We start from the raw sequence: 27,994 nt of genomic DNA on the forward strand, positions 1-27,994 counted from the left end.
AAAACAAAAATAAATTTTTATACTATATATTATTGGTATGAAGATAAAGACATAATGATAATCGAAATATTATAAACTTCGCATAGTGACGTCAGCGATATCAGCGACATCTGATCATAGATCAAAATAAATTTATGGTTGAGATAACCTACAAATACATCTATTAAATTTTTAACAAAATAATTAAATGGAGAATATTTTCAAACAAAAAAAGAATAATAATGCAAAAATCAAGAAAAAAAAAACGTGAAAAATCACTACACGTCTTTCAAAGGCGGGTCATGTCATGTCATGACAGCGATGTTGAATAAGCAGAAGAGAAATTGAACGAGGAAATACAGTAGACACACTGGAAGCGTGTGCACGGCCCCCTGACACACATCGACTCGTTAAAATAACAACATAATGGCTAATTTAGCGATAATAAGCGCGAACCGTATCGTTCAAATTAGCGTCGAAGGTGAGACGAGAACGATAAAGAGGGGCATCCGAGGAACAAGAAAAAAAAGGAGAAGAGAGAACCAGACTGGCTTATGTGTCACAAGTTACCACGTTGTTCTCTCAATGTCCACCTCCTGCCATCTTGTGGCAATTTTATAAAACACTTGTCTTAGGACTGTATTTTAATTTTTACTTCTTATCGTTATTTCTGATTTCTTTCTACAATATATGTAAAATATGTTTAATTAATCACTAAATTCAAATTTTTTATCCAACTTGTCATAAATACTTTATTTTTTTGTCAATAATGATGTGAAATTATAAATATTATTAAAAATTGTAACATGTAAAAAGATAGTTCTATTTCAGTTGATTTAATGATAATTGCATAATATGAAAAATTTAAATTCTATCTAAAATAACAATGGAAGCAGTAAATGAAAAGATAGAAACATAGTCACATATAATCTTGTCGTCTAATACAGTGATTGAGATCAACGACCTTCGACAAAAACATTTACAATGGCTATTGTACAAATGAAATAATCTCAATCGCATTTTGTATTATTGATTTTCATCAAGACTACATAACGGAGTAACTCTCATAGTTAATTATAATTGTTACTATTTTTTTCAAAATATTACATAAGCTTCTCTAAATATTTATTTTTAAACATATATATTATATTTTATTATATTATATTATATCTCATATGTATATAGGATGATTTTTATATGGATTCCTCAAATCAAGGTCGTATATCGTATTATAAAAATAAAATTGCTTTCCACGTTCAACAAATGGCAACTTGCCAAAATAGAAAACAACCTCGAACAAATGCTATTCAAATCCAAGAATATTAACCACAGAAAAAAATAACCACAAAAGGAAATTGTAATTGAAATTTATCATTAATTTTATGTTTCAAATAATGATAATTAATAACACAAAATAATATAATGTCAACAATCTATTTATATTTCAAATAATTATATCCTACACAAAATAATGTAATAATTGTGATAATATATAATTATTATGAAATACGATTACCATCTCATCAACTGTTTTCTATATTCATATGTTTATATACAACATGGAACACAAAATAACTTAGATATTTTTATCTTTAGTCATTGATTATACTTTTAATAGAAAGGAATTAAAAAGTAGTCTGTAATACTATTTTCTAGGGGATTTTATTGCTTGCTATTTCCTTTTTTCCTATGGGATGGCTACCATTACTATATTTGAACCTTGACATAAATATCTATAAACTTTCTAAAGAGAAACTAACTAATCACACAAAAATGTTTATATTTACACAGCATATATTACAACATCTTAAATATTTATAATAGAATTCTCTCAAATATTGTATTCTACAAATAGATAACCTATAGTTTTTTAATAAGATACTGCAGAAATAAAAATATGGCATTCAAATATATATTTATTGTTATTGATACAACAAAGATATATAAGCTTTAGTATCGAATAGCAAGAAAACGTAATCTAATACTAAATAAAATATCTTTTGCATTTATGCATATGAATCGGTCAACTTATGCATTAACCGCTGTGCACTATATGTGCACTAATGTGCACTAATAATATTCCAGAAGTGAAAAAACAAATATATTCAAAGCCACATATGCATATTTTTTTTTTTCGAGATAGTATGATAGAAAGAAAAAATACAAGTCAATCCATAATTCATTTGATCTCATAGATCGTATTTCTATTGCTGTCAACGAAAAATCATACTTTGCAGATACAATTACATGCACGTGTTTCACGAGGATTCATGTGACTATATAATAAATTCACTTGTTAAAAAGTGTCATTTATGAAGAAGAAATATTATAAATGAATAGAAGTTTAAAAAAGGATCAAATAGGTTAATGCATTTTAACAAATTTAACAAATAAAATACATATTTTATATCTTTTAAAAATTTATGCAAAGAAAACTATATTAATATTATCTGTAGATTCTAAAATGCATCAATGAAAAACATCAATGAAAAATGACTATTCAAGGGCGTGGTTTACCGGTCAGTATGACGTCTGAACACGACGCGTGGCCTGTTGTCGAATGAAGCGCGCGAATACAATTAGTAACGATTGCAAGTTCAATGAATTAATCGATAATACAGAAAAATCATACATAACAAATTTGATTTGAATATTTTTTATTTAAATATCCTACACTTGCATTGTCATCGAAACTATGTTGAATATGTATATAGATAAAAAAATCAAAAAATGTTACTGACCTCGGTTGCTAGCTTTCCTTTCGACGCCATCTTGACAACAATGATGGCTGTCGGTCGATGTTCCGACTACCTGCTGCACGCGCTACACTTACGATGACCAAATGAATCCTACGACTATGTACGATATACACTAATATTCAATCGCAAGCACATATGAACCGAATTCGAACACGTTCACTTTCGTTGGATTAGAATAAATTCTATGCGAATACAATTTCGTAACAATGTTTCACGCAACTATACCGAAATACTGTGCTGACGTCACAGCACGAAGCTTCTTTTCGTACTACACGTAGTACGAGGAGTACGAGTTTACAAGCGATACGAAGGCACCCCGACTCATCACAATCATGCCCCTCCACTTTGAACGACCGATACAAGTCCCTTTCACTCGCTCACTCTATAATTATAATACGTAATTCTTTCCCCTTCTCATGACATATTATATACTCTTTCACTCTATCTATTGCGTTCTCGCAAGAGCAATACCCGTATAGTTATCCTTTTTCATTCTGAATAACGTTTCTTTATTTACAATATATTACATGATATTCACGCATTAAAATTGTATAGAATGTCTGTTATCATATATATTGTCTGTTTTTGTTCTCGATTTATTAATAATTATTGGAAAAATAGTTAATAATTTCGTCATTTCCATATAATATTCATATGTACTTTGTTGTATATGAACTAATAAAAGAATTCATGAGATTGAGGTTAGGTGTTAGTTAGAAATCATCACGTCCCACTCTGTTTCTTTCTTCATTGAGGTTCCATCGGGGTGAAGGGAGATTCACTTTAATTTAAAACGAATTAACCTTCCTGCACACTTTTGCCCTCACTGATCTTCCTTAGTTAAGTGCGGTCGAACGTCACATTCTTTTTACGAATTTTAAACTGCACGGAAACGCGCCATACTGACACAAATATCGAACGATTATATCGATCGGTAAAAATGATACTCGATTTATTCGATAAATTGCTACAGTAGAAAATTGTTTTCGAGATTAGTAAGAAGCAATCTTGTGAAGATAGATTCATAGAATAATCAAATTACTTTGTGAGTGTCACAGTCGATTAGTTTAACATAGAATTAAAGTATCGCCTACGTTTCGAGTTTAATTGTCCATTTATTTTCTGCTCACGCAGAATGCAAATTATATGTTACAAACATTATTCGCGATATGATAGGATTCGATATCGATGTTATAAATGTTGAATGCTAAACTGTAGATAAATGGAGTAGGTGAGTTTCATATAATATATTCCATTGCTAACATTAAATTTGAAATTTGAGAAATTATTAGTATTAATATTTAAAAAAATTAATTACTTCTGAAAATATTTTTCAAGATCTACATAGCCATCTGTAATGTTTTAAGAAGACTGTCTTATTAATTTTTTATAATATGATCTCTGCATTCGTACATACAAATATTCAGTCATTTTTCACCCGGTACATTACCATCGGATGCTTTAAGAGAAAACATTCGTGTAGAAAGGAGCTTCACTCAAGAAGTTAAGCGCATGCAAAGCTCGCATTTCCTTGCATTTGTATATTGCATCTCTTTCTTTCTTCTCCGTCAATACCTTTCATCGTATCGCGTTGTCTCATTCGCTCTCTTTGCAAGATTACACATATGTATATACATTGAGACATACTTTAAAGGGATCTGTGTGTGACATTGCGCGCGACCTGTTTATTTTCGGGCTGGTTCTCATATGCGAGGCACGCCTAGACTCGTGAATCATTATTGACAAACCTTTGGTGGAATCGGTATTATACGTACACGCTATAAAGTGGAAGATATGAGAGAACAAAGATGGAAATAGAGAATAAGACAGAAGGACAAAAGAAATATGTACGAAGAAGAGAATGCGAATCCCATGTAGTCTTGCGTGGGTCGGTAAATCCATTTCGCTCTCATGTTCCCTTTTTAGCGGCCGATTCGAACAGAACCAGTGATGGCTATAAAACGGAAGCAACCATACATAGAAATTTTCTTTTCTTTTTGAATACATGATATGTATTTGCTGCATTCACACAAACGGTAATATTATTTCTATTTTATCTTACATTGATTCATTTATGTGAACGTCATCCACGTAGAAATATATGTAGGAACAAAAAAGAATTAATTGCTCATATAAACGCAAACAATTGACGCGAAATGCATATTCTTTATAGTAAAAAGATTATACGCGAATATAAACTTATCAGTTATCTCTGTTAATAATCAATCAACTAATTTGATTGAATTAATTGATTCAAGTGGGTTTTTCGTAGTTATCTTTTAAATCGATATTTATTTAGAAAGATATAAAATTAGATAATATTCTTCTCCTTTTTTATCTTTTTTTTATCTTTAAACGAGAATTATTCAAATACTTGAACGTGTAATTAATTAATTTCGAATATATAGTTTATTAAGAATTTGAAGATTAATAAAATTTCTATCTTTTAAATAATAGATTGTTTATAAATTACAAGTGAAATAAAGAAGAAATAATTGATAATCCGCAGAACAAAATTTCCAACAAAATTATCCAATATATCTAATATATTCAATAAATTTCCATCAGAATGAACAACTACACAATCATAGGCTTCATCGTAGTAGAAAATTCTTTCTCATCGTCGATGCAAATTCGATCATAATTCATTTAATAATGGAATCAAATAATATATATACACGAACTATTATCTCTCTTTTAAAATTTGCTACGTTACCTCAAGAATTTTTATCTATCTAGTATATCTATTGATTTTAATGGTATAGCTTTAATTTAATTTTACTTTTTTCTCTTTTAATTTAAATAATTATTTTAAAAATATATCATTTGAAATATTTAGTACTTAAATAAATTTTTAATATTTAAAAAGAATTTATGATAGAAATAAATATGTAAAAAATATACGGTTAAACGCAAATTGAAATATCTTTAAAATTTAAGAGAAGAGTTTTTCGAATTCCTGACAATTGTTCATAGCAAGAGTATGTTTAAATGTGTCACTAGATATCTTTCAGAGCGACCGGGTCGATCGTTGTGCAGGGATGTGGGTCAGGCATACGCCCGAACCCCCTGGATTTTCATCTCGTCCCTTTCTCCGATAAACATAGGTTTGTAATGCGTAATTCTGACGCAACATCATTTGTCTCCTATCTTATAAAATTCAATAATCCATTCAATAATTTATTTCAGAATATTCTCTGGAATCCTCGGAACTTTTCATAAAAAAATTTTCTTTATGACGGTCATTATCTAAACTCGTTTATATATATACTTATCTTTGAAATAGAAAAATAAATTTCGCCTGTCATAAAAATGCAATTAGGTAACTTAAAATTCTCGTTAAAAACTTCTTAATTTTATAATTACTTCCTTACCTTATCGCAATCTTTTTCATGTATTTAAAAAGCGAAGAATGTGTTCAATGGAAAATATTGGTATTCATTATTACTGTATTTAATATTTTATTGTAATAACTCATAAATAATACAATCATATCGTAAAATCACGATCGTAACCATATTTTAAACATTTTAGTCGACAACCTTAGCTGGGATCTTGAAGCATACTTGAGAATTGTTATTTTCATCAACAAGAGACAATTGGATAGTCAGAGCGACTTTTGGATAGGCTTTCAGAACTGGCATCTTAAGGTAATAAGTAGCTGCTTGTCCCTTATTCAATGGGCACTGTCCGTTCACCAGATTCTTGCAAGCATTTTGTTCTGGGAGTGGGTATTGCATGTGGCTGTTTCCTAGGTCAACATCTACTACGGGTTTCAGAGTTTTCGTGTTTGCAACTGTAACAGATTATTAAATAAAAAATATAGCACACAATTTAATCATGACATGAATATATATTTATAACACGATATGGTGTGTCACATCTTGTTTAGTTAATTATATTTTTGACATGTTACATTATATTATAACATATTCCACTTTATATTGGAATTTTTGCATAAGAAAGAATTTGTTTTGATTGCTATATAAAACATATTAAGAAATGTTTCTCTTTCATTATTTTACAATAGTTTTAGATCTTCTTTTAATATTCATAAAATTGTATTTCTACTTACCAGCTTTAAAGTCAACGTTAGCCTCAACATTGGTTCCTCTAACCAAATTGCAAGGCAGACTATTGCAGCCCAAAATCTTCACGTTCGTTGGAGTTGGTTTACCATCGCAGGGCACGAAATCTTGCATCGAGTTGGCGATGAAGAGCACCGCAAATATGTAAACTGCAATCATAAGTGTGTATACTTCATTAAGAATAATTATAAGGACTATAATTAAGTAATAGGATAGAAATATAAATTTGAAATAGAATTTTTTCAGAAATTCCAAAAGAAATTTTATTCTCTTTGAATATCTCTATTAATTTGTCATTTCAAACTCTTATTAAATTAATATCTCTTAAAATAATATTTATACAACTTTGAACATTGTCAAATTTTCTAGATGCGTACAATATATAAAATATTAAAATTAAATGATTTCTTTCATTCAAAATTAAATGATATTTTTAAAAAAACTAATGAAAATTTATTATTTTATTAGTGTGTAGAGACTAATTAATACATACCGTAGGTGAGGATTGCCATTTTGGATTGCTACTTCTTTCGTGTTCAAAGTAACTGAAAATCATCGGATTGCGAGTAGGTATTTATTGGCGGTTACTATCTAATCGAATCATTAAACATCAAAAACCATTATCATTGACAACCTTTGAAAACACTTCAAATACACACCTGACATCCAAAGAACTATGTCTGCGATACATTTTATCGATAAAAATTGTGTAAGGTAATAAAGCAACATTTGTGTTCATTCAATCAAGTAAAATCTATCCTTTATTTCATCTCTGATAATCACGATTATCATTGCAGGTGGCAGCTGTGAAAACTAAACTTTGTGTACTTTACTATCATACCACTTTGACTGTTTGTTTTAAGTAATTACTATTTTATCGATATAATTTTTAGATATATTTTGATCACACATATTAATTGGATTCGAATTTGCTCACTTTTAATTAAGAAAAACTGTCCCATATTTAATTTCTTTTAATTTGAATAAATGCAAAACATATTTCTAAATTTCTTCTAAATATTTCTGTTATACATACGATAAGAAAGGAAAGAAGAAAAATAATTCAAAAAATAATCCAAGTTAAATGAATTAAAAAATTATTTATTTCATTTAATACATAACAATTTTTTTTTATTTTTATTTATAAAAAATTTTTCTCTTTATACAAATATAAATCATTCTCGATTGAAATTTTAAGTTAGATTAATTTTTTTTCAATCCGTGGAACTTGTTGAATCATTAACATTTTTTTTTCGTCCACGAAGGGCCTTGCACAAATTTTTGGACCAGTCTATCTCGCAAACAGATCGGCGAGATCACAAACAAAGCGTGATAAATGAAATATCGCCATGATTCATTCCTGAATTGAAATTTAAAAAAATTTATTAGCCATGAGATAAAAAAGCGTGGCACTGATTAAAAAAATTCAAGACTTTACACGCGACTGATTTTTTTACTAAGCCAAGCTCAGGTGTTTCGATGCAGGTGTTAAACGAAATGAAAAATTACATCATGAAGATGTTTATCAAAATCAACAAGATAAGTAGTATAAATTTTAGTCTTAGTAATTTTATAATCATACGATTCAGTCAACGAAAATCTACACTCATGTAGACTATTCTATTCGTTTAAACGTGTATTTTATATTTTATCGTAATTATTTGCAACTAACATTAGATTCTTAACATTGACTCGTTTTTTTATTGAATTACATTCATTTTTTAATTATTCAAAATTTTATTCAATAGACGTACTTGTAAATTGGCGATGGATATTTATCTAGGAGAGCACCTTCGAAAATTTCGTAAACACCCGTGTCCTGTAACTTTTTCAAACTCGTATCTTGTCCCACAGCAGAGAAATATTGCGAATACTTGGTGAAATAATCACCGTAAAACGTTTTCGCCTCTTCGGACATCGATCTCCTCATCGTCTCGAAGTGTTCAACCTGTCGTGCTAATATATTGCTCTCATTTACGAACGAACCTATGCGAATATGCGAGGTAAGCGATTATTCGTTATTCTTTCTAACAATAATTTGTAAAAATTACTCGTATAAATACATATTACAAAATATAAATTTCAAAGAAACAGAACAGAATTATCAAAAAATATATCTAGAGATAATTCTTTTTCATCGAACGAAATTGGTAGGTAGATTATTATTGTAAATATAAAAATCACAATAATAATAAAAGGATAGAAAAATATTATTTGCATAAAATTGTTCTATTCCTGTTGAACAATTTTTTATAGTTTAATTCCAGTGAATCATCCTTTGGTTACGGACCAGGGATAAAGCAAACGACCTTGATGCCATACTTCTTCAACTCCATTCTAATAGCAGTGGCCCAAGCGTTGAGGGCAGCTTTCGTCCCACTGTAAGCTGCTACTCCCGGGATCGGTTGGATGTTACAGTGGCTCGAGATTACGATAATCCGGCTGAAATGGGCACGAATCATCGGCATCAATTCTTGAGTGATTCTCATAGTGCCCAGCAAATTCACTTCTACTTGATTCCTAAGCTGTTCGTCTGTTTGCCATTCGAACTCGCCGAAGATCATTACCGCTGCATTATTGATCAAACACCGTAAGACTGAAACCAGTATTCAGTATGTGATCGTTTATCTTTTTTCCTTTTTCGAATTCATATTCTCAATTATTTTCTTATCTTTGATTTAAGCATATATATATATATATATCAACTTCACACAATGTTCGTGTTATTAATTCTTCTAAATATATCTTTTTAAATGATATATTTGTGAAAAGAATAGCTTTCAAACAAAATTTTATTATTAATATTGTTAAATTTTTCTATTTCTTTCATAAAACATTTATCTAAAAAGTGTTAGGAATTAATAACTTGAGTATCTTGTGTGCATATATATATATATATTTGTATGATTATATTTTATTACAAATTTACCTAAATTATTTTTCGTCAAGACTGTTCGAACAGAGTTCGCGAAATTTTCAATACTCTTAATTTTTGTTACATCTAACGGATAAACGAGCACATTTTCATTTTCTAATTGCTTAGCTCCGGGTCCATCGATTTGCAATACACTAGCGATTACAATTGCACCAAGCTGCCGGCAATGCAGAGCCAGACTATATCCTAATCCTGAATCACAACCAGTCACGATAATAGCATGATTTGAAAATATTTTATCCCGAGATTTAGTACAGCAATATAAGTAAGTAGCACCTGAAAAATTATTTTTAAATGTTTTTTTTTTCCAAATTATAATAGCATAATTGAGAATTTGATGATAATATTATATTCTTTATTAAATGTTTACAATATTTAAATGTCTATCAATTAAATATATTAAACGATTTAATAATGATTTAATAAGCGTTGTATTGAATTAATTAACTTTCCCGCCGATAACACATTGATAAATACAATTTATCGGTAAATAGATAAGGGATAATAAAATTAGAAATGTGAAAGTCAAGTATTATTCATATTTCAAAGATATATCTGATATAAATTTCATCTTTAATTTCTATTATGATATAAAAATATTAGTAATAGAGTATTCTTTTATGAAAATTATACATCATTAGTAGTAAAACATAATCATAATCTTTGTTTAGATTACAAAATTCTTACCGATACCACATAAAGAAATCGTTGATGCCAAATATTTGTATCCCTTGTTCCATAAATAAAAAAGAGCAATCGAAGTTGTTAGATCAGTTATAAATATCGTAGAATACGTTTTGATATATTTTATAAATCGCATTTTAAAATTATCAGTCGTAATTCACCCCAAAGATAACACTAGTCTTCCAACTTGTTGATTGAAAATTTTTCTACTTTTTATTTATATGTACAAAATCTTTTTCAAAATAAAGAAAAAAAGATGAAGATTAAAAATAATACACTTGATACATTACTTGATACAACAAGAAATACAAATAAAATATTGATATGTTACATATAAAATATCTATGAAAAAAGTTAAAATTAAAATTCTAATTTTTTATTAATACTTATTTATAGCGGAAATAAATAAGGAGGAATGTTTCCGTTTTAAATAAATACACGATTTGATAATTTAATTATAAATTTTTCACAATATAAAAATCACTTGATCACTGCGCATTATTAGAATATAGAATAATAATAAACACGTGAAACGAAACGATAGTATCCTCGTCTTGATCGCAAATGGCTGCTATGGGACGTGAAAAGAAAGAAAACAAAACATCCCCACTCTTCTTCTATAGTACACAGTGATTCTTTTAAAATTCGAAAGAAAATTTATAAAATTTGTGCAATTTCTAAACAAAATAACAATTATATAAGCGTGATATAATATTTCTATTTATTACAAAAGTAAAGATGTTTTTTTCGTTTTTTTTTTTTGTATAAAGTATTTTTCTTTAATATAAAATTAATTCAATATATCAGTTTGATCTGTTAAGAGACTTTAATATTTCATGAACATTGTCTCTTGGATTTATCGCGAGATTCTCATTTAAATTGTAAAAATGTCAAATCACGCATGAATAAAAGAAATAGGATAAATTTTCTGCTATAATTTTGTTTTATAATAAAAATATTATTAAAAACAACTGAAAAGATTTCTTATTTTAATACATGTATTCCTTGCATGTATTCCTACTTCTTTTAATAAAATTGAAAATATTAGAATTGATATTGGAGAACAGCCAGTTTAATTAGATTATAATGTTATTTTAAAATAAATGTAATAACATAAATAATAAAATTATGTGTTCTTGATTAAAGCCGCTATCACAATAAAATCTTTTCTTATAACTTATTTCTATTGACGGCAATGGTATCGGGAATATAAGAATTGTTTTCGTTTAATCTTCGCGCATGATAATATAAAAAACTAACTGGTTCATATAATCACAAAACTTTTTGTAAATTTATAAGTCTTTACAGATCGAAATATACAGCTTAATATTAAGGCATACTTTACACAAAAATCAACAGATGTTAAGGCTAGCAATACATTATATCTTATGCTAATTATTCTTTCAGAATGAAATTATAAAACAATGAATACATATTCGTTCGATTATAGTCGTTATTCCATTATTTTACAAGCTTCAGTTATTGCTTCCACACATATTATATGCTTCATTTATATTATATTCTCATAATTTTTTCAAATTTTGATTTTAAAAAAATTAGAGAATATTAAATGCCAGCAGATTTTTCGGCGACTAAAACATTAGGATCTGCATGAAGATCGTAACTTGGATCGCCATCTGTAGCCATCCTTCCGAGCCATGAAAATAGAATTAATATTCCAATAAAAGCTAATATACCCATGATACCTAGCACTGCATATCTCTTGTACAATGGTCCAGGTGAGTTTCTACGGCGTGTTGGTGGACTAACTATCAATTTCCACCATCTTAAGAACCATTCAATGGCAGATTTTCTTCTATATTTATTTTCATCATGATCAAAGGATATTTCTTTTGGATCATCATAAGCTTCACAAACTTTTCTTGATGTTGATTGTGATAATCCCATAGATGAATCAATATTTACAATTGAATAAGGTGGCCCAACTTTTTGATTATTTAAATGCACATTATTTATATTAGTATGAACTGAATTAACATTGCTAACAGAACGTGATGTAGTTGTTGATGGTGATGAAGTTGTATGATTTTGATATGATGTAGTTTCAATTCTTAATGAAGGATGCTCTTGTTCTGGTTTTTGTTCCCTATCTTCACTGAGCTAAAAATAATTTTTAATAAATTGATATATTGTTTATTTATTTTTAATGCATATATATATAAATAATTATATAAATAAATAAAATACATACCAAAGGTAAACCTAAACCAGCACGTGCCCAATTTACTCCTGCTAATTTTTCTCTTAATACATCTGCTACAGGAGATACTAATTTTGAATCTGGAAATATGCGTTCTTTACAAGTTGGACATGTGTATCCTGCTGGTGCAGTAGTTGCTGGTAATTCTCTGGCATACTTATCCAAACATGTCCAATGATACATATGATAACATGTTAATCGTACACAATCTCCTTCACTTAAATTTACTGAACATAATGTACAAATTGGATTATAATCATGATCATGAAGCCACAAAATATATGATTGAACAATACACTGAAAAAAAAATATTTATAATATAAATATTTATAAATATCATCAAAAGAAACGAAAAAATTAAATTACATATAAATTAATATTACAAAATTATAAGTTTATGTACTTTGTATTTATAATTTTTTTATTAATAAAGTTCGTTATAAATTATTTCATAATATATAATATATAATAATATATATATAATATATATTATTCATAATTATATATTGAATAATAATAATACCTTTGGATGGTTTGTGACCATACAATGTTCACAAACATTGACACGGTGTTCAAAACAAAATAGGTTTGTAACTCTTCTTTTCGGACACTTGCACAACCCCATAGTTATAATAAAATAATGTATTTATAACATTAAATAAATTATAACAATTCGGTAAAAGACTAGTTAATTAAAAATACTTTCACAAATATGTACTTTCACATGACGTATCGTGGCCTTACAAAAATTTAAGCTACTTATATGATGCGGCTTCCATATTTCGATAGCCACGTCGTCTGACACTTCATGCACATATAAATGAATGAACCAATAAAAATCTTCTATTTGGACGTCAAATGAACATATGTATTTGACATAAATAAGTATTTTTTCTATAAATTTTTTAATGATAACTTATATAAAAAAAAAAATATGATTTATAAAAATAATATCAAAAAAGAAAATTTTTTTTCAATAAGTTTCAAAAATTATCTTTCAATTTTAAATTGAAAATTATTTCATAATATTTTAATATCTAATATATAACACAATAAAATAACAATAATTATTAAAAAAAATAATAATAATCAAAATAAAAATACGTTTAAAGCATAATGTTCATTAGTTTACAATAATCTTAAATTAATTAAAAACATATTGAGTATTTACATAGCGAAGTACCGGATAAATCTAACTTTTAATAAAATTGTTTTTCATGTTCCAAAATACCAATCGCGTAAAAAAAATCAGAATATTTGACATGCCCTCAACGATTACAATTATTAAAGTTGAAAATAGATTTTAAAAATAATTCTTTTAATTGGAATATTCATTCTTTCATAAATATTCTAATGCGTCATTGTATATTAAATTGTATTTATAGGTATTTATCTTTTGCTAATTACAAATAATAGATGAATATATGAATATATGAATATATGATATATGAATTGAATTATAAATTATATGTTATAAATTAAAAATTATATATTGGTATTTTTTTATTAAAACACAATGAAAATAATATATAATTTGTAGAATATAAGATGTATAATATATAACAATTGAATTAAATTAAATAGATAAACTGTATAATTAAATAGATTACAATTTTTAATCAAATTATTAAGATTTTTAATCAATAAGTTAAATAAGAAAAAATAAAATTAATTGAGAATGATATTAAAATAATAAAAAAATCCTAATATCTTCGAACTATAAAAATCTTTTAAATGTTAAAATGGCTGTATTATATTCTATCATAAAATGTTTAGAAAAAAATATATTATCAATAGGACGAAATAGAAATATAACATTATCTGCAACAAATCATATCAAAGAAAGTAAGTAATATTAAATAGAGACAATTATTAAAATATAATAATATGTATTTCATGATTTAATGAACTCGTGATTTCTAACCTATATTTTTAAATTTCATAGTAATCGAAAAGAAAGAAGGAAATACTTTAACTATTGAAGCCGTAATAAAATCAGATAAAAATGATGAACGATTTTTAAAACCTAAAAATGGGGCATGTCCTATTTGTTCTTCCGGTCTTAATATTAAACATACAGTAAGAATTTGATAATTTATTGCATATATTTTGTCTGTTATAAGATTTTATCTGTTACATATTTTAATATTTTAATATTTTAGGATGTTCTCATTCTAAATCAATTTGTTAGATCAGATGGCTGTATATTACCACGTAGAATTACAGGTCTTTGTGAAGTACAACAAAAAAGAATTAGTTCATTAATCCAAATGGCTCAGTATGCAGGTTAATATATTAATAGTAAATAACAAGTTTAAAATATAATAACTATATAATTTAACAAATAGAATAATTCATTTATTTATTAGGACTAATGCAAAGGAGAGCTCCTAATGGTGGTCTACTTCATCCTTTACAAAGAAGGAATTGGAAAAAATTTAATAGCTATTATGATGAAAAAACTATTAAAGCTAGATATATGTAATAATTAATTGTTAATAATAAATTATAAAAATTATAAAAGATTTAATTATTATATTTTAAATAATAATATAATAATTTTTATTATTACATTTTAAATTATATATTTTATTTTTATCATATTTAAATGAATTCTGAATGAATGAATTCCTTTTTTTTTTATATTAATAATTTTGCATATAGTCCTAATCCTAATATTTCATTATTTAATTTCAAATATATATATAAACGTATAGGTTAAGAATCATGTTTACATCTAAATTAATAAAGACTCCATGGTGTAGGATTCAAAAAAGATACACATCAAAAGGAAACACAATTATAAAAAAAGAACATGGAGAACACGAAATTTCGAAAATTCGAAACATTGGAATTTTGGCACATATTGATGCTGGTTCGTTTTTAATATACTTGTCACTATGATATATCACTATTAACCTATACAAATTTTTATTTTTATGAATTTGATAATAATTTTGATAATAATTTTTTAGGAAAAACTACTACCACAGAAAGAATGCTATATTATTCGGGTCTTATTAAACATATGGGAGAGGTTCATCATGGAAATACAGTAACAGATTATATGGATCAAGAACGTCAACGCGGTATAACAATAACCTCCGCAGCGGTGACATTTGAATGGAAAAATTATTGTATTAATTTAATTGATACGCCAGGACACATTGACTTCACAATGGAAGTGGAACAAACTTTAAAAGTATTAGATGGAGCAGTAATTATATTAGATGGAAGTGCAGGTGTCGAGGCTCAGACATTGACAGTATGTAGACAAGCTGATAAATATGATATACCTAGAATTATTTATATAAATAAAATGGATAGAACAGATGCTAATTTTGATATTAGTTTAAAATCTATTGAATCTAAATTGTACACAGAAGTTTTTCCTATACAATTTCCAATTAAAGAAAAAGGAATTTTAGAAGGAATCGTAGATATTATTTCTTTAGAAAAAATTATATTTGATAAAAAAGATATGGGCAAGAAACTAACTAGATTCAAATTAACTGAAAATAAGGATAAAGCTTTATGGGAAATGGCAAATGAAAAGCGTAGAGATTTAACTGATAAATTGTCCAATATGGATGACAAATTAGCTGATATAATCATAGAACAGGAATCTTTAGATGCAGTAACACCACAAATGCTGACTGATTCTTTATACCGGGCAACCATAAATAGAAAAGGTGTTCCTGTGCTTTTAGGTAGTTCTTATAAAAATATGGGAGTACAACCTTTAATGGACAGTATATTATTATACTTACCATCACCCAGTACAAGTAAACATTCTAAGTATTATCATTGTTTTGATAATAAATTATGCGCCAGAGCATTTAAAGTCGTTCATGATAAACAAAAAGGACCGATCACATTTTTTAGAATATATAGTGGTAGCATCGAGAAAGGTATGAAGTTATATAATGTTCGTACAGAGAAAAAAGAACAAGTAGGAAAATTGTATATAGCATACGCTGATGAATACGAAGAAATAAAAAAAATTTCACAAGGCAATATTGCAGCGATAACAGGATTAACAAGTACTTCAGCCGGTGATATAATAACAATAGGATCAACAGCGATGGAAGAAGCAGAAAAAAAACTGAAGGCGCAAAAGGATGTTAAACCAGAAGACGTGGAGAAAATATTTGATTGCAATTCAAACACGTTAGAGCCAGTCTTTTTCTGTTCGATAGAAGCACCATCATTATCTATGCAAGCAGCTTTAGAAAAGGCTCTCCAAGAACTTGAAAGAGAAGATCCAAGTTTGAGAGTTACTCAAAATGAAGAGACTGGTCAGATTGTGCTTGGAGGCATGGGTGAATTACATCTCGAAATTATCAAAGAAAGGATTAATACGGAATATAAAATCGATGCCGATTTAGGCCCCTTGCAAATTTCCTACAGAGAGACTATCAAAGAACCTATTCAAGACACTTTTTCAAATGAATATAAAATAGGAGATATTAATACAAAAGTTACGATAATCATGTCATTAATACCAAATTATGAAGGTAAAGAGACTTTCTTGATAGATAAATCGATGGATTATATTAACACTATACCGAAAAATATAATGAAAGCAGTGAAAAATGGTGTTAAATCAGTTCTTCTAAACGGACCAAAATTATGTTATCCTATCTTAAATATGGGTATTAAATTGCATAGTTTAGAATATGGACCAGGTACTACACCGTCGATAATTAATGCTGCTGTTTCGCAATGTATTAGACAGGTAAAAATATTTTTTTCCTTTCTTTTTCTTTACATACTTATAATGAAAAAATATTCGAAATTATAACGACGAGTAGAAAAACATTGATAAGAAAAAACCGCTTTTGATTCTAACTACAAGAAATATTATTAAACAAAACAAAAAACGATATTTTAATATCATTACAATTAATATTAAAAACAGATCAATTGACAATTAATTTTTTAATTTAATCGACAATCATATCATTTAGACACTTTCGTCACGTTTAGATTGCTCGACAATCTTTTTCACCTCAGAATTCTGTTTCTGTTTCTTTTCAGATTTCAATTCAGACAATATAAGCAAAGATTTCGGTTTTCGTTCCAATATTTTTTTGCTTAAAATCTTTTTCGACAAATCTTTGTTAATCAAAGATTTCTCTTGAGGAAAAAAATATCTATGCTTCCAGTTTTCCTGTATCATATTGTTCTCTTTACGTTTTTTCTCGTTGCATATATAAGTTTCCGTGAACGTTCGCAGAACATCAATTCTTTTCAATGCATCCTCTGAAATACGATTATAACTGAACGGTTTCTTCGAGTGTAACATTGGAAAAGCATAAGGCTTCAATGCAGTATTGTCTTTCAATTCTGAGACTTGTAAAAGTTTAGTGTCCTCTCTGTTGAAGAATTCGTTGATCAATATATCTGTCTTGATCTGTAAATTTCTTAAAAAGTTTTCATCGGTTAACTTTGATACGGTAGAAACGATTTTAGAACAATTTTGTCTAGTAATTTCTCCCGCGCTTAGATTTTCAATACTGAATTGTTTCATGAGTTTCAAATTGTTACTCTTCAATTTGTTCTTGGTCTTTTTCGCATTAGTTTGCGTAGATCTTTCTACGGTATGAATGCCCCATTTCAGCATATAAGAATCAAGAAATTTGTGATATAACGATGGACAAACCTCTTGATCGCCATAATGTTTGTCTATGAAATATATTCTACGCAAACGACAATTGCCGCAAATTTGAATTCTCTGCGCAGTAGCATATTCTTGCTTGAAAGCGGTTTGCGTTAGGCTTGCTAAATTCAATTCTAATTTATTCCAACCGGTTTCCAGCTTCACCTTCACGCGACAAATTACAGCCTTAGAGTTTTGTTTCTCCGATTCCAAATTCGTGAATTGAAAATTGTGCAAACAGTTTTGATTATCTGTTATCTAATTTGATGTACAAACATTATTTGAATAATTTGAAAATAAGAAATATAAATGATTATTATTCGATACAATATTACCTGCAATTGTATACGACATTGTAGATTCAAGTTCTTTATAACTACAACTAAAATTGGCAATTTGATATTGAGGAATTGAGAAGAATCAGAGGGACAAGTGATGGAAGTGCCATACCCATGCTGTTCGAAATCCTGTAACTCGATCACCTACCCATCATTTAGTATTAATATGAAGTTTCATTGCGATTGATTAAAAGTAAACAATAGTTAATATAATAGTTGTTGTCAAAATTAACCTACATTTTCTAATAAATCCGAATCCAAGATTTTACGAATACGACCCGATTGCGAGTGTTGCTTACTCCAATACTCTAAAGGTTTTTCGCTGATACTGTATAACAAAGACACATATCCAGAAATCATGAAATTACAAAATTATTTCACAAAAGGCAAAACCATTTGTACAAATTTAATACTTTAAAATTTACATTTTTTTCTTCGTTTGTTTTCTTGTGACAGACTTCAAATACTTGGCCTATATTCTTTTAATTCTTTTCCCTCCATCAAGAACAATTGTTTTTGATTTATCCTGTTTATATTTACATATTATTTATACGTATATGACTGGTTAATAGAACAGAAACGGTGATTGTTCTAACTTGTATATACATTTTTAGTTAATGAAGAGTGCTGACGTTGCTCTTTTAGAACCGATAATGCGATTGGAGATTGTGGTTCCTGAAGATTATTTAAGCGTTATCCTCAAAGACTTGGCGAAAAGGCGTGCAGAAGTAAAGTATATTGATGTCTTTAAACAAAACAAGGTAAAAAATATTCCTTCTTCTCTTTTAAAATAATAGTAGATCAATACAAAAGATGATACAAACATGAATTATGAAAACAGATAGTCTACTGTCTTGCTCCATTGGCCGAGCTATTAGGATATTCAACGACGGTGAGGATAATTTCATCAGGACACGCAACGTTTACGTTGGAATTCGATCATTACGAATTAATGGATTCAGCCAGTGAAGCAGAAGCGATTAAAAGAGTAACTGGTTTTTATTAGTCGTTATATAAAAAAAAAAAAAATAAAAAACTAATAATCCTTTCAAAATCATGTGATAATATTCGAATCAAAATATTCGTTGTATTTTAAGAATTTAATTGTACAAAGATATATTTATGAAAATTATTTACAAATTAATGCATTTTAACGATTAAAAATCGTGAATGAATCAATCTTTCTCCTCCATCTCTCACGGTAAAGAGATCACCGTGCTTTAGTAATCGGTACACGATACACAAAATTAAAAACACATTATTATTTCTTGGACAAAATTACATACTCGATTGTTCCTTTATTCATTCGATCTATCATCAAAATATATTGCAGCATTTATCAATGGTGCGTTACAATTCTTCTTTCTTATTTACGATCATCGATCGCGGCCGCCGATTACGTGGCTGAAATCGAACAGCTTATAAAAATGATATCTTTATCTAAGAATTTATACATAGTATATTTATATATAATAGTAAAAAAAAGAAAAGGAAAGAAAGAAAAAAAAGGGGGGGGGGGAGAAAATGTAAGAAAAAGAAGGAAGTCTTATCGAAGAAATACCGGCCAGCCTCGCAAGCAGCAGCCGCGCATAAATATATTAATATTGCTTAAAGATCATGCAAAAATGTCATACATAGTAAAATATATGTATGTATATATATTATATGTATGGAGGGATTACATGTAATTAGGGTGAGAGACTTGTAAACACGTCATTTGCACGTAAAAATCTTCCACTTCCGTTTGTACGCGTAATCGGAAGCGGGGGGGTTTCGACGCGATTCTCAGATTCTTGGGAATGCGACGAAAACAGGACTCGCTGAATTCTCGATAAAAAAAAATATATGTGTAATATATACATATATTTTCCCGTCGAGAGCCGCTGGTTTATTTACCTTTGAATTGTGCTGTATGTGGCGCATGATTGAAAATCAGACACGATTCAAAGGTGGCCCTTATTAAACGCGTTTCTTAATCTACGAAATGGTTCTTGAGCGCTAAAACCGAACGTCTTAAACTTCTAAGCTCGGCTTATTTTTTTTTTTTCAACTGACAATACGGTAATTATTGTAAAAAATTAATTTTTCGCCAATCGCGGCGATATTTCTTACAAAAAAAAAAAAAAAAAAAAAAAAAAAAAAAAAAATGAAAGAGAAAACCGTGGAAATTTTAACACCCTCGGTTTTTTTTTTTTTTTTTTTTTTTTTACATAATTCTAATTCGTTCGCGTAAAAACGTTCGCACGAAATAATAAATAAATACAATTACGTACAATATATTATATATCACTTGCCTGTAAACACACTTGCGTGCCTACAATTATTCATTATTCATTAAATGATGCAAAAAATACTTCGCTTCTTTTTTCGAATGTCTATGCGATTCACGTTTCCTAAAGCGCGCATTATTAACAAGGAATATCCCATTTTTCTTCCTTCCTTTTTTTTCTTTTTTTAATTCCTGCTTTTTTGTCATTAGCAAAATCGAATTTACTCGGAAAGTACTTTTCATAGAGATGCAAATGTGTTGGACAAAAGTTTGTTTCACGATGCGTGAATCCATGATAGAAACGCAAATACTGAATTTTTCGATATACGATTCTAGTAAAATATTCTCGTCGTAAAAAGTTACCAGAATCTCACAACAAAGATCAACTCGGTTCATCTTTATACAATCGGATAATACATATACATAATAAACATTGTCATTGTGTCGATTTTTATTATCTTATTGTTTTTTCACAATAAAAACGAGTCTTTTGCCTCGTATGTACAAACAGGAAATTCATCTTTCAATACCATTTGGAAAAAATGCAATCAAACGCGTGTTTTTTTCATCAATCGATGAAACAGCACACACACGATCTCTTTTATCTTCTCAAATACAATGAACAAACAGTTGATGAAAATGACAAATTTAGAGTAGAGTATAATTAATAAATGTGAAAGTATAAACGTGGATGTCGAGTGATTGAGGACCGAGCGAGAGAGATCGAATATATTGGACTAGAGTATTGGTTGTGAGTGAAGAGCGATTCCAAGGATGTATGGTAAGCGAGGATCGGGATCGAACGAGGACAATCGACGAGAATCGAACGAGGATGATCCCGAATAAAATATTTGATACATAAGAACAATTTGATACGAAAAATTATATGTGTGATACAAAGAGGACGAGAACCGCCACGATGAATGAGGAACGAAGATGGGCTTCTTGTTCAATTCTTTTCTCGAAATGTATCATTATGCAGAGAGAAAGAGAGAAAGAATTTCGTACAATTGTCTTATTAAAACATTACTTGTCTTTGAAGAATATTAATTTAAAACGAGGAAAATGTATATCAAATTGATCAAAGAAAGTTGAGGCTATCTCGCCAAAACGCCCTCTTAATTCCTCCTTATTATTATTATTCCTATTTTTAGGTATGGGAAGGCCCTAATCCTACAATACTCGGCTATCCTGTACTGATTCCCTGAATATTTAAAGCGTACTCTACTTCATTGTCTTCGTGTTCGAACACACTACTCTCCTAGTTCAACAGAAGAAATTCTTCTTAATTTTTTCCAGGAGATGCGCATCCCTTCGTTTGGTTCTTTAAAAAAATACAATTTTTTTTTTTTTTTTTTTTTTTTAATTTCGTCATCATCGTCGCTGCCTCGTGTAGTCGTAGATGCTTCCATACCTCCGGGATTAACCGTCAAATATAAGAATCGAGGGCAGATAAGGCAAAAGTACCTTCTTCTTCCTCGTTGTTATTGCTTCTCTTCGTTAGGTATGGAGACCCCGATCCTACATCACGGGTAGTGATGCGCTTTGAAACGCTTTTTTCGAATCGCTTCGAATTATATACACGTGGTGAAAACATTGAATTACTTCGAACATGATCCGATAGTTAAAGACTCTTGAAAGTCCTGATAAATCTTAAACCTTTGAATCCTTTGAAGACACAAAATATATACCAAGATTCAAAAGATTTAAGATTTATCGAGAGTTTCCAGGGTTTTAAGTATCGAATCATGTTCGAAGGATTCGAATTTTCACAGTATTGAAAAACTTCGAATCGGTTCGAAATTAAGATTCGAACGCTCATCGGTAATCACGGGTTTCACATCCGGAGGAGATGCGGAACGAAGTCGGCAGACCGCTCTGTGAGCTTCCAGGATAAACTCGAGCTCGTCTTTGGCCTGTTGCAGCTGTTGTATCTCTTCTTGCAAACTCTGTTTCTTCTGTTCCAAACCCTCAGTCTCCTGTCAAATAAATTTATAAAAGAAAAACAATAAGAAACTGTACGTGATGTTCATCCTTACTACTATTTTTATTAGATTATCATTTCTATTTAAAAAAAAGAAGAAGAAAAATTTTTCTTCACCAATCCAATCCACTGCCATATATATTTTCCTGCCGATGAAAATTGAAATTGAAATTGAAAATAGATTCTATCGATTATTTACTTCTAACAGGGCATTGGTGTGATCCATTCTTCGCTTGCGACATCTAGCTGCTGCCATTTTGTTTCTTTCTCTGCGGATCTGTCGTCTCTCTTCCTCCTCGGGAGTCATCCCGATCGTCCTGGTGGGCCTCCTACCACCCATATTGCGCCTCGCTGGCTGCTGCGGCTGTTGTGACTGCTGTGGCTGCTGTGGTTGCGTCTGTTGACTGTCCACGAGGGTGGTGTTGGTGGCCACAGGGGCGGCGACGGTGGTGGTAACGACGTGATGCGCCGCCGTGTTTTGCGTTTGTGCCGGCGTCGGTTGCGAAGGTTCCACCAACGGTGGGACGAACCCTGCTTCGCGACTGTGCGACGCTGACTCACTGGTCAGCTCCAGAAAAGTCTGTTCGATACTCCGGAGCGTCGTTGGCGTCAACGTCGGCGTCGTCCTGGTCGGCACTCCGCTGTGCAGACCGTCCAGGGAAACAAGCTGTAACGAAATGTGCAATTAATTTAACGTTATGCAATGATTTTTTTTCTTTTACAATTTTTTAAAAAAATTAAAAAAAAAAAGAAAAAAAGAAAAGAAACGTTCCCTGCTCGATGGATAAAACAGTATAGTTCAGTACCAGTGGCCACGGCCATATGTTTGATACAAAATTCTTCGAAAAATTAATTTCTCTTCGTTCTATTCGATTATTATACGAGACAAATCTGTGTACCTTGTTTAGAGACTTAAATTGTGTTTTAAACCTTAGATAATGTTACAACTGTTTGAAGTATTCTTATTATTTCAGCACCTGCACTACACTAAAAATAACACCTTGTTTGTCTAAACCGCAAAAAGCAAGCTTACTAAGCGCTGTCCAAACATTAGCCCCTACGATTATGCGAAATCAGCATAAAATCAGCATAGAATTAACGAAATTGATATATTATTTTTCAGTAGTTATAATGATAGCACACGCATTATACGAGCGACTAGCTCGATGACCATGCAACACAGCATAAAACGCGGGTTTACCAGATGTGGAGAGATAACAAAACAGTTAGGAAACCGATGTTTTTCGACGGTGGCTGTGGAACGCGATTGCCTTTCAAACGAATTGCGCATTAGATCACCACTCGGTTTATTACCCGATCAGATATATATATATATATATATATATAAAAAAAAAAAAATTCGTCGGATTATCGACAAGGTACTGTTAGGCAATGAAACCAATTCCAATAAACGCTTTCGTTTCAAGGAAAAAGAGGGCGTTACGCAAGCAGTCAGAAAAAGAATTAAGAAAAGGAGAGATCACTAACAGAAAGATACGCGATACTTCCATCAACGTTATCATTTTGCCTTTTTGCTTCGATATCACTTCGTACTGCTAATCCACCAAGATGTTTCCGATAAAAATATCCGTGATCCAATAACTCGATAAGCTATCGGCACAAACTAGATCGTTCAAGGGTTGTCAACGTTTCAAAGTATATATACGATTGTGTTTATCAGTGTTTATCATCATCGCTAAAATTACGACGAATTATCGCGACATTCCTAATATGTAATTATCCAACGATCGACCTCCCTTCGCAATCTCCGATCTTCAATTCTGTTTACACGTTCCAATCTTGGTTACCTTGCATCCGAAAATAGTAATGGCGGACCTTTCAAAAATTACACCATTTAACGACCTTACGTGACACTCAATCATAATTTTAATACGACTCTCATAACATACGATATTAACAATAAGAGATGTTAATCTTTCGACATTAAGTATGAACACGTGCGCAGAATACGTTAGCACGGATGTGTATGTAGCGTATATCGGTTCGAGGGTATGACATCGAACACGCCACCTGTCGTCTCTATTCTTCCCTATACGTAATGAAATCAAAACCAATGATTTAGATATCGAAAAACCGATTCGACGACGAGTGTTTCGTGGCACGAACAATTGTCCGTGAAAAACAATCGTCGGCCAACCCAATGGATTTCATCGACGTTATAAAATTGTATATGTCTCCAACTACGGACGATATTAATGACTTGGCTCGAATCGCAGCTCACGTAGCGACAACCTCGCATTCGCCATTATCGCATTGACCAATCGGCAGACGGGGACACGCGCGCGATGTATTATACCCGACGCACACGTTTCCCAGAAAGCACAAAAGGACGCAGGAAGGAGAAGAATCGCGTCCTTCACTCTCATAAGGAGACGAGACAACGACACGAAAGAGCCGAGGCCTATCATCTTTAAAATTACAAGCTATATACTGATGATCGTTAACGAAGGTCGATTTGCGATAGATAGCAATACGTCAAAACAATTCTCAGAGTTCAAGCATCATCGCACAAGAATTGCACATCGATCGGAAAAATCGTGATAGATCGTCAGCGATGATCTTTCCATTCCAATCTTGCAATTAACTTAACGTTATACTTCATCATATTTAATCTTTTATATTCTTTTTTTTATTAAGTAAGATATAAAGTCTGCTGAACTTTAAAAATGAATTATAAAAATTGAATTGTAGAATCATTATTTAATCATGATATAATTAATTTCTTCGAATCAGTAATCTCTTTTGGTTTTATTAGGAATATAAATCAGTAATTCTCTAGCTTTCTAAATATATTCCATATCATATGAATATTATTTATAGCAATTATCAGTTCACTAACATCTGATAAAATGCAAATATACTTTGTGAATCAAATTTTAATATCTAAGTAAAATAATCAATTCGTATGAGAGAAAACTTATTATGCATATATTTATGATAAAATTACGATTTATAATCGACTACTATGTTTTTGTACGTATCATCGCTAAAATTACTTAGCATACCAACGAGTAACAACTTTAACAGAAGAATGATCACCCACCTACAAGATTCACCCACCTATCCGCTCACAGTTCACGCGAAAACTTAAGGAATGTCCGGAGCGATAAACATAGGCGTTACTAAATCGTTTTCGCGCGTCACGAATTTCAATTTTGAGATATTCCATGTTTTGAGATAATATAGATAATAATAAAACCAAATTTCAATTCAATTTGGAATTAAATGAATTGAATCCATTTATCTAAAAATTATCACAAAAAAATCGTAAATAATGAGAAGAATCGATAATCTTGTATCAAAATCTTTTATAGATACTGTAAAGATTCTTCGTTTCAATGTATGAAAGCATAATTTTTTCATAGATATTAAAAAAAAATTTTCGAATATGAATTGAATATTCTTTCATATTTTTATGCACAAAAATATGAAAGAATACTAGACGAGGTTAATTTATCGCCTCGACCTTCGTACAAGTTCGTACTTTGCCGTAAGCTAGAACTGATGCGCATGCGCATAAATCAGACAATATATGTATATGCACTTGGAAGATGTCACGTACTCGGTATGTTTTCTCGATTTGGCACGATCCGAAATTTATAGCTTCGACCGCCATGAAAAAAAACCGATTCCATTATAAATGATAGTTATAATAAAATTTGATAAATTTAGAAACGCATCGGTATTTATCAGCATGAAGAGTTATCGGGTTTTATTTACTTCCTATAACTGTGCTTATATCAGACCGAAAAAGATTGACAAAGGTGTGGTCCTCTCCGTCATATCATAATGAGCCTTTAAAGAAAAAGAAGGAAATCGGTGTATTCGATTTCGTTTATCTATAAAATACAAAAAAACGATATCTATCTATTTGCACCGAAAGATTATCGAATTTATAATCTTGACTCAGGTTATGTTCATCTACGAAAATATATTCTACCAATTCATATCATCAAAAAAAATTTTTTTAAATTTATTCTAACCTTATGCATTGATTTTATTGTGTAATTATTTATTAAAAAAATATATATATGCGTGTATCGTAAACAAATGTTCTTATTATCAGTCAGTCAAATTTGAATAGGTATAACAGAACAAAAAATATTAAACAAAGCGTAACTTAAATTTCAAAGGTTAACATTCCGTGGTTAAAGATTAATAAAAGGAAATGCTCGCGCTATCAGTTTTTTAACAATCACGAGACTGCGATTATTACCACGGCACATTCGTTAACCGACGGGCCGTTCACCTTACCAGTGCATCGTCAGTTTGAATATGTCAGACGATATGTGGCGCTGGTGGATGAACTCTGTATCATTTTGTCAGACGTGTCTGTGCAGGTTCTGACAAGTCAACGACTTGTCCGAAGATCGCGTCATGGTCAGAACGCCCATTCTACTCGAGTTTCACTCCACTTTGAATCTTGTACTATGACAAGAATAAACTTAATTTTTACTTAAATATCGCTTTTTCATTCGTTAATTTTAGATTAGAGATATTAGATTAGAGTTAACACGGAATTATAGAGTTCTAAGAATCATATCTTTCGCGTAGATAGTTAATCTGGAATATATTGTCTTGCATTAACATGTTGCAATGGCAAGATGCATATATGCATGATTTCTAGAAATAGCTGTATAATCTACTCTCGATTCTATCGCATCATGCATCGTTAATCTAATCCCGATCTGAAGTATGTTGAAACATGTGGCGCGTGTTTTTTCCGTAATGCAACAAATAGTATGATAAATCAAAAAATTTTAATTTTTCTATTAGCGAATAATCTACAAATTATTATCATGCACGTCATAAATTTATCGCAAAACATCAATCTCGAAGAAAATACAAAATTTAATAATCCTTTATTATATTTCTTTACACAATATTTGTAAGATTTATAATCTTCCATGGATGACACCGTATTATTCATTTTATCTTTGATTAATAATTCATCACGTTTTTTGATTAACAATGAAATACACGATTTATAATAAATTTAAATAGAATTAGTACAAATATAATACCGATAGAATAAATTTTCTAATCCAAATGAA

At 29.9% G+C, this 27,994-nt stretch overlaps 8 protein-coding genes and 1 long non-coding RNA gene across 30 annotated transcripts in view; 3 read left to right on the forward strand and 6 right to left on the reverse strand.

Moving 5' to 3' along the window:
- Atpalpha (sodium/potassium-transporting ATPase subunit alpha) overlaps positions 1-3,062 on the reverse strand; it is a 118,684-nt gene extending 115,622 nt beyond the window's left edge. For 4 of the 5 annotated variants that reach the window (XR_015291165.1, XM_012490247.3, XM_012490248.3 and 1 more), the window contains exon 1: positions 2,721-3,062. Coding sequence is in view for 4 of the 5 variants with exons in the window: in XM_012490247.3 (XP_012345701.1) it covers positions 2,721-2,750 (30 nt within the window). In the remaining variant the exon portion in view is untranslated. The remainder of the gene's footprint in view (positions 1-2,720) is intronic. The other variant, XM_012490250.3, reaches the window with a different exon arrangement.
- The window catches only part of LOC105736307 (uncharacterized), a 44,540-nt gene extending 36,790 nt beyond the window's left edge, over positions 1-7,750 (forward strand). Inside the window, exons 1-7 of one of the 16 annotated variants that reach the window (XR_015291171.1) lie at positions 3,651-3,969; positions 5,742-5,845; positions 5,928-6,060; positions 6,273-6,388; positions 6,817-6,987; positions 7,325-7,540; positions 7,624-7,750. This is a non-coding gene — a long non-coding RNA (uncharacterized LOC105736307). Of the gene's footprint in view, positions 1-3,557; positions 3,970-4,022; positions 4,775-5,741; positions 5,846-5,927; positions 6,061-6,272; positions 6,389-6,816; positions 6,988-7,324; positions 7,574-7,623 lie in introns of those variants that run through there. The other 15 variants (XR_015291167.1, XR_015291168.1, XR_015291170.1 and 12 more) reach the window with 15 other exon arrangements.
- LOC100867736 (NPC intracellular cholesterol transporter 2) lies at positions 6,183-7,414 on the reverse strand. Its single transcript, XM_003696195.4, has 3 exons — positions 7,320-7,414; positions 6,814-6,975; positions 6,183-6,534 (listed from the first exon to the last, which is right to left on the reverse strand). The coding sequence occupies exons 1-3, from the start codon at positions 7,336-7,338 to the stop codon at positions 6,269-6,271; spliced, it is 447 nt and encodes a 148-aa protein (XP_003696243.1). The 5' UTR covers positions 7,339-7,414; the 3' UTR covers positions 6,183-6,268.
- Positions 7,751-7,906: 156 nt separating the features above from the next.
- On the reverse strand, positions 7,907-11,012 carry sro (SDR family oxidoreductase shroud). Its single transcript, XM_003696423.4, has 5 exons — positions 10,449-11,012; positions 9,756-10,037; positions 9,117-9,422; positions 8,581-8,812; positions 7,907-8,186 (listed from the first exon to the last, which is right to left on the reverse strand). Exons 1-5 carry the CDS (start codon positions 10,579-10,581, stop codon positions 8,066-8,068), a joined length of 1,074 nt encoding a protein of 357 aa, XP_003696471.3. The 5' UTR covers positions 10,582-11,012; the 3' UTR covers positions 7,907-8,065.
- A 487-nt stretch (positions 11,013-11,499) lies between these two features.
- On the reverse strand, positions 11,500-13,507 carry LOC100867412 (zinc finger protein-like 1 homolog). Its single transcript, XM_003696192.4, has 3 exons — positions 13,190-13,507; positions 12,658-12,963; positions 11,500-12,566 (listed from the first exon to the last, which is right to left on the reverse strand). Exons 1-3 carry the CDS (start codon positions 13,289-13,291, stop codon positions 12,012-12,014), a joined length of 963 nt encoding a protein of 320 aa, XP_003696240.1. The 5' UTR covers positions 13,292-13,507; the 3' UTR covers positions 11,500-12,011.
- A 309-nt stretch (positions 13,508-13,816) lies between these two features.
- mRpS18A (mitochondrial ribosomal protein S18A) lies at positions 13,817-15,189 on the forward strand. Its single transcript, XM_086904906.1, has 4 exons — positions 13,817-14,511; positions 14,612-14,745; positions 14,829-14,952; positions 15,036-15,189. Exons 1-4 carry the CDS (start codon positions 14,409-14,411, stop codon positions 15,149-15,151), a joined length of 477 nt encoding a protein of 158 aa, XP_086761032.1. The 5' UTR covers positions 13,817-14,408; the 3' UTR covers positions 15,152-15,189.
- Positions 15,190-15,231: 42 nt separating this feature from the next.
- Positions 15,232-20,009, forward strand: mRRF2 (mitochondrial ribosome recycling factor 2). Its single transcript, XM_086904903.1, has 4 exons — positions 15,232-15,541; positions 15,642-17,404; positions 19,281-19,427; positions 19,508-20,009. The coding sequence occupies exons 1-4, from the start codon at positions 15,394-15,396 to the stop codon at positions 19,670-19,672; spliced, it is 2,223 nt and encodes a 740-aa protein (XP_086761029.1). The 5' UTR covers positions 15,232-15,393; the 3' UTR covers positions 19,673-20,009.
- LOC105736366 (uncharacterized) lies at positions 17,593-19,152 on the reverse strand. Its single transcript, XM_012490673.3, has 3 exons — positions 18,904-19,152; positions 18,664-18,810; positions 17,593-18,586 (listed from the first exon to the last, which is right to left on the reverse strand). Exons 1-3 carry the CDS (start codon positions 19,024-19,026, stop codon positions 17,633-17,635), a joined length of 1,224 nt encoding a protein of 407 aa, XP_012346127.1. The 5' UTR covers positions 19,027-19,152; the 3' UTR covers positions 17,593-17,632.
- A 1,355-nt stretch (positions 20,010-21,364) lies between the features above and the next one.
- The window catches only part of kay (transcription factor kayak), a 30,767-nt gene continuing 24,137 nt past the window's right edge, over positions 21,365-27,994 (reverse strand). For all 3 annotated transcript variants that reach the window (XM_003696193.4, XM_012490674.3, XM_086904905.1), the window contains exons 2-3: positions 23,119-23,586; positions 21,365-22,914 (exon numbers count right to left, since the gene is read on the reverse strand). In XM_003696193.4, the coding sequence (XP_003696241.1) occupies positions 22,705-22,914; positions 23,119-23,586 (678 nt within the window). In that variant the 3' untranslated portion in view covers positions 21,365-22,704. The remainder of the gene's footprint in view (positions 22,915-23,118; positions 23,587-27,994) is intronic.

The sequence above is a fragment of the Apis florea genome, unplaced genomic scaffold, assembly GCF_048593485.1.
Source record: "Apis florea isolate Af1SG1 unplaced genomic scaffold, ASM4859348v1 contig_2350_pilon, whole genome shotgun sequence".
Taxonomy (NCBI): Eukaryota; Metazoa; Arthropoda; class Insecta; order Hymenoptera; family Apidae; genus Apis; species Apis florea.